Source organism: Stenella coeruleoalba, assembly GCF_951394435.1.
Source record: "Stenella coeruleoalba genome assembly, chromosome: X".
NCBI classification, from domain to species: domain Eukaryota; kingdom Metazoa; phylum Chordata; class Mammalia; order Artiodactyla; family Delphinidae; genus Stenella; species Stenella coeruleoalba.
In genome coordinates this window covers 48,409,497-48,424,666 of record NC_137152.1, presented here as the reverse complement: position 1 = coordinate 48,424,666, position 15,170 = coordinate 48,409,497, and the positions used below count along the sequence as shown (strand labels likewise).

The 15,170-nt window shown below is 36.5% G+C and overlaps 1 protein-coding gene across 1 annotated transcript in view; it reads left to right on the top strand.

Annotated features, from left to right (window-relative positions):
- The window catches only part of MTMR8 (myotubularin related protein 8), a gene marked incomplete at its 5' end in the record, with an annotated part of 170,346 nt that overhangs the window by 49,122 nt on the left and 106,054 nt on the right, over positions 1-15,170 (top strand). The window contains 4 exons of the mRNA XM_079910963.1: positions 570-695; positions 1,557-1,606; positions 4,571-4,771; positions 7,203-7,331. Coding sequence (XP_079767089.1) covers positions 570-695; positions 1,557-1,606; positions 4,571-4,771; positions 7,203-7,331 — 506 coding nt within the window. The remainder of the gene's footprint in view (positions 1-569; positions 696-1,556; positions 1,607-4,570; positions 4,772-7,202; positions 7,332-15,170) is intronic.

Genomic DNA, 15,170 nt, shown 5'->3' with positions numbered 1-15,170 from the left:
GCGTCTCATGCCCGTCTCTGTTGTCCTCGCTTTTAGCCGCGGCTCGTGCCCATCTCTGGAGGTCCTTTAAGCAATCGTCTTAATCCCCTCTCCTCGTGCACCAGGAAACAAAGAGTGAAGAAAAAGTCTCTTGCCTCTTTGGCAGGTCCAGACTTTTTCCCGGACTCCCTCCCAGCTTGCTGTGGCGCACTAACCCCCTGCAGGCTGTGTTCAAGGCCACCAACCCCAGACCTCTCCAGGAGCTCTGACTGAAACCGGAGCTCAACTCCCAGCCCCGCCCACCCCGGTGGGTGAGCAGACTAGCCTCTCGGACTGGTGAGTGCCAGACGGCCCTGATCCTCTGTGCGGGAATCTCACCACTTTGCCCTCCGCACCCCTGTGGCTGCGCTCTCCTTCACGGCTCCCCTTTATTTTCTTTGTCATTCCCATACAGGGTGTTAATATTTTGGGAAGAAATTCATGTAGCCCAGTAAGACCAAGTTCTCTGCTGTAGGGGTGGTAACCCTATTTATTAACCCGGCATGCTATGAAAAATTGTCTATGCTACTTTTTGCCTCTTGTCTTCACAGGCAGTGAAGGTAGAAAAGACCAATGTCTTAGTCCATTGTTTTGATGGGTGGGACCACACAGCACAGGTCTGCTCTGTGGCCAGCATCTTCCTAGATCTATTTTGTAGGACATTCAAGGGACTCATGGTAAGAGAACAGTGATTGGATTTTACTTTGCACAAGTGGGAGATTGTGAATATATCAAAAATAACTCTAAGCCAACTTGTTTTCTACAAGAAAGAGGTCTACGAAAACAGCTCTGTTTTTCAATTTTACTTCTTTCTACTAAACCAGGCATTTACAGTCTATATACTTTACATTTCACACTCAACATAGTTTCTTATCCATCAGAAGATAAGTTGGATGTAATAGGCTGATGTAAGGGGTAGGAAAGACTCCAAAAGTTTGCAAAATTTAATGGATGACTGTTAAATAAGCAGACTGATGGGCTCATCATCTTCAGCATCAGCTGTCTGGATGTCAGACTCATGATTTTTTTCTGGTGCTGAATCCAAGGTTTCTTAGTTTGTCTTTCTATGAAACAGAACTCACAGTAGGGGTTTATCCTCATTTTTCTTTTGGAAATGCTTTATTTTTTTTAATGCTTGAAAATGTGTTTATATCAAGATTTGTTCTTGGTATAAACTCAAGTACTGCCTTTGGATCCCTGTTTTTTCATAGGTTGAATGTAATATGTTTATCAAGATTGCACTTAGTGATGGCTCAAATGGCTTGTCACACATTATGTAAAAGCCAAAAGAAATGTGACAATGGATACAAATCCAGAATAATTTCTCCTGAGAGCTTTGAAATTTGAAGGCAGCCTGTATAGGCTTTTAAATGAAATCCAAGTAACTTATTTATCATTTGGGAAATTTACTTTATGATCAGTTCAATGCAAATTTGTACAAAGTCTACTTCAGCAAAGTGTTTTGATATTTTATAGGTATGGTTAATTAATTTTATGATTTTTCTAATGCAAAATTTTCTTTTTGTATAAAAATGAAGATCCTGATAGAGAAGGAATGGATATCCATGGGCCACAAGTTCTCCCAAAGGTAAAAATATTACTTTAAAGGTAGAGGCTAAGGAGAATTTATTAGAGTGAGATTTATCAAAAACCCAAATATGTTCTTGTGAAAGAAGGAAGAGTAGGTTGAACATGGCATAAATCTCTTTTCATCAAGAAACACATATTCCAGACACTATGCTAAGGGACTAGGGCTACAAGGGTGACTAGAATATCATATCTGCCTTCAAAGTGAGCAAATGATTATATCAAATTGTTAAATATTTCAGGGAAGAACAGACATCATGGGCCACAGAGGAAAAAGTGCTTAACTGTTTCTGAAGAAGACAGGATAGCCTTCCAGGAATAAGCAGTATTTAAAAGTGAATTTTAGGGAATGAATAGGTGTTTGCTAGAGAGAACAGTGGGCATTCAGGCAGAGGGAATAATATCTAAGGCAATGTACCTTTTTTTTTTTTTTGTAGTACGCGGGCCTCTCACTGTTGTGGCCTCTCCCGTTGCGGAACGCAGGGTCCAGATGTGCAGGCTCAGTGGCCATGGCTCACAGGCCTAGCCACTCTGCGGCATGTGGGATCTTCCCGGACCAGGGCACAAACCCATGTCCCCTGCATCAGCAGGCGGACTCTCAACCACTGCGCCACCAGGGAAGCCCACAATGTACCTTTTAACCTTGTATAAGAAGAAAAGGCATGTGCGCATTTCTGTTCTTTGGTAAGAGGTGGATGCAAGGACTTACATTTATTTAGTGACCTAATGCTGCTATAAGCCAAACAGCCTCACTGAGACTTTATGTGTGTTATGAGAACAATAACAAATGTTTACTGAACACCTAACAATATGCTGTATACTATATCAGACACTGAGCTGGTGCCAAAGGCATATGCAATGTGAGTTTTACCCTCAAGGAGGTTATTATTCAGGTCTTATTCTCCTGCATTGGTGTATATCCATTTAATTTCATTTGATTGTCGCTCTCTAGCTATTTGGATCCATCCATTCATTCTTCCTTTGTCAACAAACATTGGGCCAGGCAATATGCCAGGTTTTAAGGAGACTGTATTAGATCAGATATGGTCTCTGTCCCTTCTTTTATAGAAAATAAAATCAATGATGATAGTATAGTATGATAAGTGCTAAGTCAAAGGTAAACATATAAAGGTAAACATAAACATAAGGTTCTTTGCCCAGAACCTTACCTATTCTGGGCAAAGAAAGCTTTCTAGAACTGATGGCATTTTAGAACATTAAGAAGATGAGGCTGATTCTATTTTTAGTTTTTGAGAAATCTCCATAATGTTTTCCACAGTGGCTGCACCAATTTACATACCCACCAGCAGTGTAGGATGGTTCCCTTTTCTCTACATGGAAACTCCATGGAAGGACAGGAGGAGAAGGAACTAAGTTTTTGAGTGTCCAAGGCAGAAGTTAGATATTTTTACTTGATAGCCTTGATCTTTTTCATTAACACTGTATACATCAATGTGAAATGGGTTAGGGTTTAAGAAGATAGGTTAAAATTTGCAAGAGCTGTAAGGTTTAATGGGAAAACTGTGTTAAGGATATACATAAAGTTTATTTGGGAGCAATTAAGTTCCAGCTGAGTATGGAGACTTATGGTATCAATTTGCATGGTTTTATAATTTTCTCAAGCAGCATTTATCAGTCAAGATTTGGGAGTAGAGAACATAGCTTCTTCGGCTCATCAATGGTTGGATATTGAAGGAGAATAATGACAAAAAAATGACCAGAAAATTGAAGAAAATGGGGACAGAATAGTTGATGGGGCAGAATATAGTCTGGGTAAGGAAGAAAGGGAAGCTAGTAGGAATCTGGAAAGGTGATAGGTCCAGAGATTGGGCTGGAGGAGATAAGATGAGCAGCCTTTGGAAATATAATATACGGTGATCAGAGTAGGATATTGAGATTAAGGTTTCAAAGTGGAGGAAGGACCTTTAGCTAACATCAAGAAACAGCCATGGATACGAGAGGCTGATGTGAAGTAGAGGTAAAGATCGGTGAAGATAATTAGATTCGAGTTAGTTAAGGAACCTGCTAAGCCAAGTGTATGTCATCTACATTGACTCCAAAGATAAGTACTTATGACTGGAGTCAGATTCTTCAGAAAATGTGGAGAAGTGACCCAAAGATTGTGGAACACAACATTGAGGAAAGTGAACAACAGCATGACCCATAGTGGAAGTGTTTTTAAGAGAGTGAAAGGAGTAGTAGAAAGGAGAAAGCCGATCCCACTTCTGCTGTGCTTTAGGATTATTATACATGGAGAGTGGAATGATGAGCATTCTCCATTTGATTTGGGCCCCAAGAAGAAGTAGTGTCCTTGGTGAGATGGATTTCAATTAAATCAAAAGGTAGAACATTCAATGTAAAAGCTAAGGATGCCATGTTTATTTCTAGTGGAATAGTGTTTCTAATGGATGGTAGAGTTGGGAAAGAGGACATCATGAGAGAGGAAACATTAAACAATTCTGGGATGAGGTTTTTTCATTCATTTAATAAACTTATTAAATACCCTTTTCATACCAGGCACTGTCCAGTAAACAAGATAGATATGGTCCTTGCTCACATGAAGCTAAAGGTAGCTGTTTAAATTAATTAAAATTAAATACAATTGAAAATTCAGTTCCTTAGTCACACTAGCTGCATTTCAAGGGCTTAATAGTTAGTGACTACCATATTGGACAGCACAAATATGGAACATTTTGATCATTGCAGAAAGTTCTATTGTAGAGGATGTAAAAGGAAATAGAATAGATTACCAAGGGCTTACAATCTTGATAACAGTGAAGGATGCTGGTGGCTAAGAGGTCCATTGGGATTAATGAACTTTGAGATTCTGGGTGACATTTTGGCATTAAGCATTTCCTTACCAATGCCAACAGAGACAAAAGGTGAACTTGCTATAGCCTATTCCAAACAGTGTAATCCCTGATGTTAATCATTGTCTTTCTTTACCTTTATTTGCATCTCTCAGGTGTGGCCACCTGGATGGGGACGCTAAAGAAGTATCCCCTCTCTTCACACAGTTCCTAGACTGTATCTGGCAGTTAATGGAACAATTTCCTTGTGCCTTTGAGTTTAATGAAAATTTCTTGCTGGAAATTCATGACCATGTTTTCTCCTGCCAGTTTCGGAACTTCCTTGGAAACTGCCAGAAGGATCGAGAAGATCTGAGGTGAATTCAGTTTGTGAAAAAACACTGAATAGGGAGAGGGGATCAGTGTAAAAGAAATTTACCCATCACCTTGAATTTGGGACAGCAGTTCACGAAAGGGGAGGAGATGACAACTATAAAAATAACTTTTGAAGCATAAATCACTCAGTGTTTGCATGGAGATTCCTCAAAACCTCAGATTCTTTATCTGTGAAATAGGGATAATACCTACTTTTCAGAGCAATCCTGAGGAACCAGTAAAACAATGGATGTGCAAGGACTTTGTAAGGAATGAACTACTGTGCAGGTATGAGTAGTCAATAGCTACAGTCCTTTATCATTTGTGTCAGAGATCACTAAATGGCAGTTCATAGGCCAAATCTAGCTTAACAGGTATATTTTGTTTAGTCTGTGGAGTATTCTTTAAACTGTGAATAAGTTGTCAACATTTAAATATCACGATATTTCACATAAAAATCCAGTTATTTTAGGATTTTTTCCTAAATCAAAAAGCTGTTGTGCCAAGATATTCTGCAAAATCAGGAGCTCTGGCAGTACTGGACCTGCATTTTCTAATGGCAGTAATCAGCTAAAGCTGAATAACAGCTGCTCCACTTGAATGAAGCACACACTCTCGTTTGTCACAGTTCTCACCACTCTCTATAGTTTATTCTCAGCGCACTTCTAATGTTATCTTCCCAGCTCCTATAGGCAGTTAGATTTGCACCAGACTTAAAACTCTAACATCCTCACAATATATAAAACGTAAATAATTTTTGAAGTTGACAAGATAGAGTTTCTGTGAATAGTATTCTCCTTGTTTTAGAGTCAGAGAAAATGAAATAGAGAGGGAAGTAACTGTCGCACAGCCCACTCTTGTTTCATAGCTGTTGGTTGAGTGGCAGTTAGCTCAAGTTCTCAGACTCCTCTATGATGTATCCTGGATGAATTGAATGACATCTCTAATTCTGTTTTCTTGTCAACACAGAGATGGATCTTGCTGCTTTAACATTTGTGCTTACTTGGTAGCTTCTACGCACATTTCTATTTCATTTTGCAACTAGACCTTTCTTACCCTCTTCGCAGACGCTTTCAGACACATTCATTCTGTCTCTGACCTGCTTTTCTAGCATTAAAATCTAAGATCTTTTCCATATTCTTTTTTCCACCCTCTTAAAGTGAGGCTAATATATCCTAGACCCATTCCCCACACAAATCTGAATCTCCATGTAAAAGTACAAAAGTTGAAAATTTTAACATGTTAAAATAGTGATTGCATAAAATAAACAGAAATATCATTCATCCATAAAAGAAAAGGCATGGACTCTAGAATCAGAGAGACTGGGGTTCAGATTTTGGCTCTGTCACCTACTAGCTATGTAACTTTTTTCAAATTATTTTTTGTCTCATTTTCTCATTATTATTTTGGGGATAAAATATTTCACAGGGTTTTATTATGAAAATTTAATGAAGTATTATAGGTAGAGTCTGGAACAGTGTTTCACACATAGTACATACTCAACAAATACTAGTTACCTTACCTCTGCAAGATTTTTTTTCAACCAAAAACAAATGAGAAAGATGGATATACAAGTCCTTTGACCTCATTGAAATGGTCTGAGGATTCTAAAAGTTACAAGACTACAGTGTTTAGGTCCTACAACCCATACTGCTTCTCTTTGTTGTCCTCCTTGAACTTTCTTTGACACTGTGTGAGTAAATGAACTATCCATGCATGGTTACACAGCAGCTCTCATTGGGACAATGGATCCCATGTTTTTTGCAGTGTTAACTAAGTGGCTCCTGAAGGACTCAACTAAGGTATAAGAAGAATCAGTCTTGCAATATAAATATCACAGTCTGTGCTGCTCACCTAGATAACTCACATATATTTGCTAATATAAATTGCTAATTGTCTTTCACTGTCTTACACCTTCTGAGAGGAGGAGAAGCTAGCTTGAAATAAAATAAAATATAGAAAAGCCAGAAATTCACCCTCTGGTCTTTCTGTTAACTTACCAGATTTTTTAAAGCAATTCTAGATTTTTAATAACTGGGAAGGTCATTAGTTCATAGAATCTGAGATTTGGAAGAGACCTTAAAGGTCATATTTTACAAATGAGGAAATAGTCCCAGAAAGAGCTAGAGACATTCCTCAGATTACATAGCTACTCCATGGCAGAGACTATACTCAGCATCTGTTGCTCTTCAATGTGGAACTCTTTCTAACCTCTAATTCATTTAAAAATGGGTAAGTTGAAGCCCAGATAATTTGTTACTCTATCAGTGTTCATTACCACTTATTTTCACTTTCCTTCTATCATATCCTATCCCTCTGTCTTGAATTAGGTTAATTGTTAATAAAATTTGGATGATTATCAAGTTCAACAGGACTGTTGATTTTACTTGCTTGCTGCTTTTAATTTTTTGGCTTGCTTTTTATTTCTGACAGAATCTATGAGAAAACCCATTCCGTGTGGCCTTTCTTGGTTCAGAGGAAACCAGACTTCAGGAACCCTCTCTATATAGTCTTCACTGTGTATGGGGTACTCAATCCTAGTACTGTGCCCTACAACATTCAGTAAGTTCCTAAGCTGTCCCATCCTTTCTTACAGCAAGCCCAGGGCCTCAGCTGCTTTGCCTCTCCTTTTATAGCTGACATCATCTCCATAAGCCTGGCTATGGAGTAGGACACTCTCTCCCCAGATCACCCATTCCTTGCTGCCTCTGAAAACAAGACCACACTCCCTTTGGTTGTTGTTACTTGCTGAGGGAAATAAACAAGAAACAATAGTTGATTTGTAGTAATACAACCAGTAAAGATGTAGGTTGTTTCATTCCTTTGAGTCTTTCCTTGTATATTCCTCTTCTTTCCCATCCTTTTCCCTAACAAAGAGAAGGAAAAACAGAGAAAGAGAATGTGCTGGTATTGTTTGCTCTACTTTCCCCAAAAAGTGTAAAGTATAGGGTGCCGTGTTCACTGACCACAACTCAATGAGTACAAGACAGAACTGAATGCATTTATTAAGTCTAGCGGTTTATTTTGTATATTCATTAGGATTTTATATATGTAAGATCATGTCATTTCTGAATAGAGATTGTTTTACTTATTCCTTTCCAATTTGGATGCCTTTTATGTTCTTGCCTAATGCCCTGTTTAGAACTTACAGTGTTGAATAGAAGTAGTGAAAGCAGACATCCTTGTACTGTTCCTGATCTTAGGGGGAAACCTTTTGGTCTTTCTCCTTTGAGTATGTTATATTTTTGTTTTGTTTTGTTTTACAAATGACCTTTATCACGTTTAGGACATTCCTTCTGTTCCTAGTTTGTTGAGTGCTTTTGTGATGAAAGGATGTTAGATTATATCAGATGTTTTCCTGAATCATGTTGAGATGCAGATGAGATGACTATGTGTTATTTTCTCCTTAATTTTATTTACTTTTTTGTTTCTTTTTTGTTTGGCCATGCCGCACAGCTTACAGGATCTCAGTTCCCTGACCAGGGATTGAATCCAGGCCACAGTAGTGAAAGCCCAGAATCTTAACCACTAGGCCACCAGGGAGCTCCCTCTCCTTAATTTTATTAATATGGTGTATAAATTTGATTGATTTTCAGATGTTGAACCATCCGTGCTTTCCTAGGGTAAATCCCACTTGGCCATGGTGTATAATCCTCTTAATATGCTGCTGCATTCAGTTGGCTACTATATTGTTGAGGATTTTTGCATCTATATTCATAAAGCATATTAATCTACATTTTTTGTGATGTCCTGGTCTGGCTTTGGTATCAGGGTAATGGTGACCACATAGAATGAGCTGGGAGTGTTCCATTCTCTTCAATATTTGGAATACTTTGAGAAGGATTGTTGTTAATTCTTTAAATGTTTAGTAGAATTCACCAGTGAAGCCATCTGGTCCTGGATTTTTCTTTCTTGGGAAGTTTTTGATTACTGAATCAGTGTCTTTACTTGTTATAGACCTGTTCAAATGTTTTATTCCTTCTTGAGTCATTTTTGGTAGTTTTTATGTTTCTAGAAATTCGTCCATTTCATCTGTCTAATTTGTTGGCATGCAATTGTTCAGGATATTCTCTCATATTTTTCTTTATTTCTGTAAGTTCAGTAGTAACATCCCTAATTTAATTTATGATTTTAGTAATTTGAGACTTTTCTCTTTTATTTTTTGAGGCCGAAATACTTTAATATCCAAAGCATCCTGTACGTAAACTGGATAATACATATTAAATTATACATTTCTATGACATTTAGGGATTTGGGGGGCATTTTTCCCACTTTATTGAGATATAATTGACATATAACATGGTGTAAGTTTAAGGTGTACAATGTGGTGATCGATACTTGTAAATATTGTGAAATGCTTACCACAATAAGATAAGTTAGCACATCCTCTACCTCATACAATTACCATTTTGCTGTTGCTGTTGTTATGGTGAGAATATTAAAGCTCTGCACTCATAGCAAAAATACGGAATAATTCACAAATTTGCATGTTAGTCTTTCACACGTGCCATGCTAATCCCTGTATCATTCCAATTATATTATACGTGCTGCTAAAGTGAGCACTCTCATTGTTTTTAATCAGTTTAGCTTAAAGTTTTGTTGAATTTATTGATCGTTTCAAAGAACCAATTTTAGTTTTGTTGATTTTCTCTATTTTTTATAATCTTTATTTCTTTTGTCTCTGTTCTAATCCTTATTATTTCTTTCCTTATGCTGACTTTGGTTTTAATTTGCTCTTCTTTTTTCGTTTCATAAGGTATAAAGTGATTTACTTGAGATCTTTCTTCTTTTTTAGTGAATGCATTTACAGCCATAAATTTCCTTCTTAGCAGTTCTTTCTCTGTATCCCATAAGTTTTGGTATATTGTGTTTTTGTTTATACCCATCCCAAAGTATTTTTAAATTTGAATTTCAGATAAACAAAAAATAATTTGCTTAAAAGCTTGGATGATATGTCCCTTTAATGCATTTAAAGACAGTTCTAAAATGTATAAAGAAATGGAATTGAAAGTTACAGTTAAAAATTAAGGTGAGGTGGATGGACCTAGAGTCTGTCATACAGAGCGAAGTAAGCCAGAAAGAGAAAAACAAACACCATATGCTAACACATATATATGGAAGCTGAGGAGAAAAAAAAAAAAAGGTCATGAAGAACCTAGGGGTAAGACGGGAATAAAGACACAGATCTACTAGAGCATGGACTTGAGGATATGGCGAGGAGGAGGGGTAGGCTGTGACGAGGTGACAGAGTGGCATGGACATATATACACTACCAAGCGTAAAGTGGATAGCTAGTGGGAAGCAGCCACATAGCACAGGGAGATCAGCTAGGTAGTTTGTGACCGCCTAGAGGGGTGGAATAGGGAGGGTGGGAGGGAGGGAGACCCAGGAGGGAAGAGATATGGGAACATGTGTATATGTATAACTGATTCACTGTTATAAAGCAGAAACTAACACACCATTGTAAAGCAATTATACTCCAATAAAGGTGTTAAAAAAAAAAGAGTAAGAAATGGTGAATTGGGGCGTTCAAGGCACAACTTTTCTCATCTCCCTTGGTGTCATCTTCACCCAGGTGAGACCCCCTGGACATCCCTTTTCCCATGGAAGTTCCAGGAAGCAGTCAGTTAAATCACTTTATTCCTTAAAGGTCTATGGAATACATTCGAAGGAAGGGAATATGTGGATTGAAGGGAATGTGTGTGTTTAATTTGTTAGTAGGTGATGCCAGATTAGCCTTAGTTGTTTCTTCTTGAGCCTGACCCTCTTGTTGGGGTCATCTGCTCCTCTCTCTCTCAGCAGGCAGAGCTTGACTTCCCAGACCAGCCCCTCTACCTACTTCTTTCAGGAGACAGCCCCTGCCCTTTTCCCCTGACACGTTTCATCAACAATTTAGGGTTCTGACCAGTGCTGTGATGAGCTATATTGAAGCCTATTGCAATGGGCCTGTATCCGTGCCTCCCCTCTCCCACTACCCTGTTCTCTGTATCTATGTGTTTGTCTTGTTTCGTTTTGTTTGTTCATTTTTCTTTTTATTCCACATATAAGTGAAATCATACAGTATTTGTCTTTCTCCATCTGACTTATTTCACTTAACGTAAAACCCTTATTATCCATCCATGTTGTCACTAATGGCAAGATTTTGGCTTTTTTATGGCTGAGTAGTATTCCATTGTGTATTGTGTGTGTGTGTGTGTGTGTGTACACATATGTGACATCTTCTTTATCAATTCATCCATCAGTGAGCACTTGGGTTGTTTCCATACATACCTAGGCTATTGTAAATAAAGCTGCAACAAATATAGTGGTTGTGTGCCATTGTAAATAAAACTGCAACAAATATAGGGGTTGTATGTGTCTTTTCAAATTATTATTTTTGCATTCTTCAGATGAATACCCAAAAGTGGATTAGCTGGATAGTATGATATTTCTGTTCTTAACTTTTTGAGGCATCTCCATACTTCTTTCCATAGTGGCTGCATCAAGTTACATTCCAATTAGCAGTTCACAAGGACTCCCTTTTCTCCACATCCTTTCCAACACCTGTTGTTTCTTGCCTTTTTGATACTAGCCATTCTGATGGGCATGAGGTGATATGTTGTGGTTTTGATTTGCATTTCCCTAATAATTAGTGATGTTGAACATCTTTTCATGTGCCTGTTGGCCATCTGTATGTCTTCTTTGGAAAAATGTCTCTTCAGATCCTCTGCCCATTTTTTAATCATATTGTTTATTTTGTTGTTGAGTTGTATGAGTTCTTTATATATTTTGGATATTAACCCCATATCAGATATATGATTTGCAAATAACTTTTCCCATTTGGTAGGTTGTCCTTTCATTTTGCTGATGGTTTCCTTTACTGTACAGAAGTTTTTAGTTTGATGTAGTCCCATTTGTTTGTTTTTTGCTTTTGTCTTTCTTGCCTGAGGAAAATATCCATAAAGATGTTGCTAAGACCAGTGTCAAAGAGTGTACTGCTTATGTTTTCTTCTAGGAGGTTTATGGTTTCAGGTCTGTATTCAAGGATTTAATCCATTTTGATTTGATTTTTGTGTCTGGTATGAGATAGTGGTCTAGTTTCATTTTTCTTTGTATGTGGATTGTCCAGTTTTCCTAACACCATTTATTGAAAAGATACCTTTCTCCATTGTACATTCTTTGTTCTTTTGTCATAAATTAATTGTCCATATATGCATGAGTTTATTTCTTTGCTATCATTTCTGTTTCATTGGTCTATGTGTCTTTTTTCTGCCAATGCTATGCTGTTTTGATACTGCAGCTTAGTGGTATACTTTGAAATCAGGGAGGATGATACCTCCACTTTGTTCTTTTTCCTCAGGATTTATTTTGCTATTCAGGGTTTTTTAAGGATCCACATAAATTTTCAGATGATTTGTTCTATTTCTGTGAAAAATGTCATCAGGGTTTTGATAGGGATTGTATTGAATCAGTAGATTGCTTTAGGTAATATGGACATTTTAACAATGTTAATTCTTCTAAGCCACAACCACGGAATATCTTTCCATTTCTTTGTGTCTTGTTCAGTTTATTTCAACAGTATCTTACAGATTTTAGTGTACTGGTCATTCACCTCCTTGGTTAAATTTATTCCTAGGTATTCTTTTTGTTGTGACTGTAAGTGGGATTATTTTCTTTTTAATTTCTCTTTCTGCTAGCTTGTTTTTAGTGTGTAGAAACTCAACAGATTTTGCATATGGATTTTGTATGCTGCAACTTTATTCATTTACTATTTCTAATAGATTTTTGGTGGAGTTGTTAGGGTTTTTCTATATATAAAATTATGTCATCCACAAATAGTTACAGTTTTACTTCTTCTTTTCCAATTTTGATGCCTTTTATTTATTTTTCTTTTGTAATTGCTCTGGCTAGGACTTCTTATTTTGAATAAGACTGCCAAGAGTGGGTATCCTTGTCTTTTTCCTGATCTTAGAGGTATAGCTTTCAGTTTTTCATTGTTGAGTATGTTGTTAGCTATGGGCTTGTTATGTATGGCTTTTATTATGTTGAGGTACTTTATTTTATACCCATTTTATTGAGTTTTTATCATAAACAAGTGTTGATTCTTGTCAAATTATTTTTCTGCATCTATTGAGATGATCATATGATTTTTACCCTTCATTTTGTTGATGTGGTATATCACATTGACTGATTTGTGAATGTTGAACCATCCTTGCATGCCTGGAATAAATCCCACTTGATCATTTTGTATCCTTTTAATGTATTGTTGTATATGCATTGTTAATATTTTGTTGACAATTTTTGCATCTATGTTCATTAGAAATACTGATGTATACAATTCTTTTTTTGCATTGCCCTTGTCTGGTTTTGGTATCAGGTAGTATTGAGCTCATAAGATGAGTTAGCAAGCATTCCCTCCTCTTCAATATTTTGGAAGAGTTTGAGAAGGGTAGGCATTAAATCAATTTTAAATGTTTGGTAGAATTTACCTGTGAAGGCATCTGGTTCTCGATTTTTTTTCTTGGGGGGAGTTTTTGATTACTGCTTCAGTCTCTTTACTAGTGATCGGTCTATTCAGATTTTCCATTTCTTCATGATTCAGTCTTGGAAGGTCCATATTTTAGGTTGTCTAATTTATTGCCATATAGCTGTTCATAGTATTCTCTTATAATCATTTGTATTTCTGTGGTATCCATTGTAATTTCTTTTCTTTTATTTCTGATTTTAGTTAGCTGAGCCTTCTCTTCTTCTTTATAAGTTAGGGTAAATGTTGATCAATTTTGTTTATCTTTTCAAAGAACCATCTCCTAGTTTCATTTACCTTTTCTATTGTCTGTTTAATCTCTATTTATCTTATTTCCACTCTGATCTTTATTATTTCTTTCCTTCTGCTGGTATGTCATATTTTCATTGTCTTCAGGTATATTTTGACTTTTCCTTTAATTTCTTCATTGACCAAAGAGTTGTTTAGTAGCATGTTTTTCAGTTTCTACGTATTTGTGATTTTTTTTCCAGCTTATTTTTTTGTAGTTGATTTCTAATTATATATGCCACTGTGATCAGAAAAGAGGATTGATATGATTTCAGGCTTCTGAAATTTATTGAGACTTTTTTTGTGTCCTAGTATATGATCTATCATTGAGAATGTTCCATGTGCACTTGAGAAGAATGTGTATTATGCTGTATTTTTCAGGAATGTTCAATACAAATCTATCAGATCTACCTGGTCTAATGTTTCCTTCAAGGCTGCTGTTTCCTTGAAGACTTTCTGCCTGGATGATCTGTCCATTGATGTAAGTGTGGTGTTAATGTCTGCTATAATTATTATGTTGCTTTCAATGTACCCCTTTAATTCTGTTAATAATTCCTTTATATATTTTGGTGCTCCTTAATATGATACATATATATTAATAATTTTTATATCTTTATGATGAATTGTACCTTTTTCATTTTATAATGTCCATCTTTGTCTCTTGTTACATTTTTTTTTGGCATGGTATGTTTGTCTGATATGGTATGGCTACACCTGCTTTATTTTTTGGCTGTCATTTCATTCATTTTGAGCCTATGTTTGTCTTTAGAGCTGAGGTGAGTCTCCTGGAAGCAGCATGTAGTAGGGTCTTGTTTTTTAATTTGTCCAGCCACTCTGTGTCTTTTGATTGCTAAATTCAACCGATTTTCATTTAGGGTGATTATTGCTATCAAGGACTTAGTAATGCCATATACACTTTTGTTTATGGTTGATATATATCTCTATTGTTTCTTTTCCTTTGTGCTTCTGTCTGCTATTTTAGTTTGGTGGTTTCCTATGATGTTTTTCTTAGTTACTTCTTTCATGTTTTGTGCTCTGCTCTAGATTTGTGTTTTGTGGTTACTATAAGGTTTACACAAAGTGTCTCTTAAATAAAGTAGTTTTTTTCTTCTGATAACATCTTATCTTCATTTTTCTATACAGATTCCATCCTTTTCCTCTTCCCTTTTTATATTTCTGTTGTCTCAAATTATCCCTTTTTAAGTTGTGAGTTTGTTACTAAGTTGAAGTAGCTATAGTCAGTTTTGCTTCTTTTTCAATTTAACTTTTATGTTATAATTAAGTTTTAAACAATCTATTCTAATATACAGTTGTAATTTTCTGATTCTGTCTATTTACCACCTTATTCAACATTTTCTGTACTTTTGCCTTTTTCTTTCTGGTAGAAGAGCTCCTTTTAACATTTCTTGTAAGGCAAGTCTAGTGCTGATGAACTTCCACAGCTTTTGTTCTCTGGGGAAAACCTTCATTTCTCTTTCATAAGTGAATGATAACTTTACTGGAGAGAGTATTCTTGGGTTACAGTTTTTAATATTTCAGTATTTTTAGAATCACATCCCATTCCCTCCTGGCCTGTAGAGTTTCTGCTTAGAAATATGCTGATAGCCTAA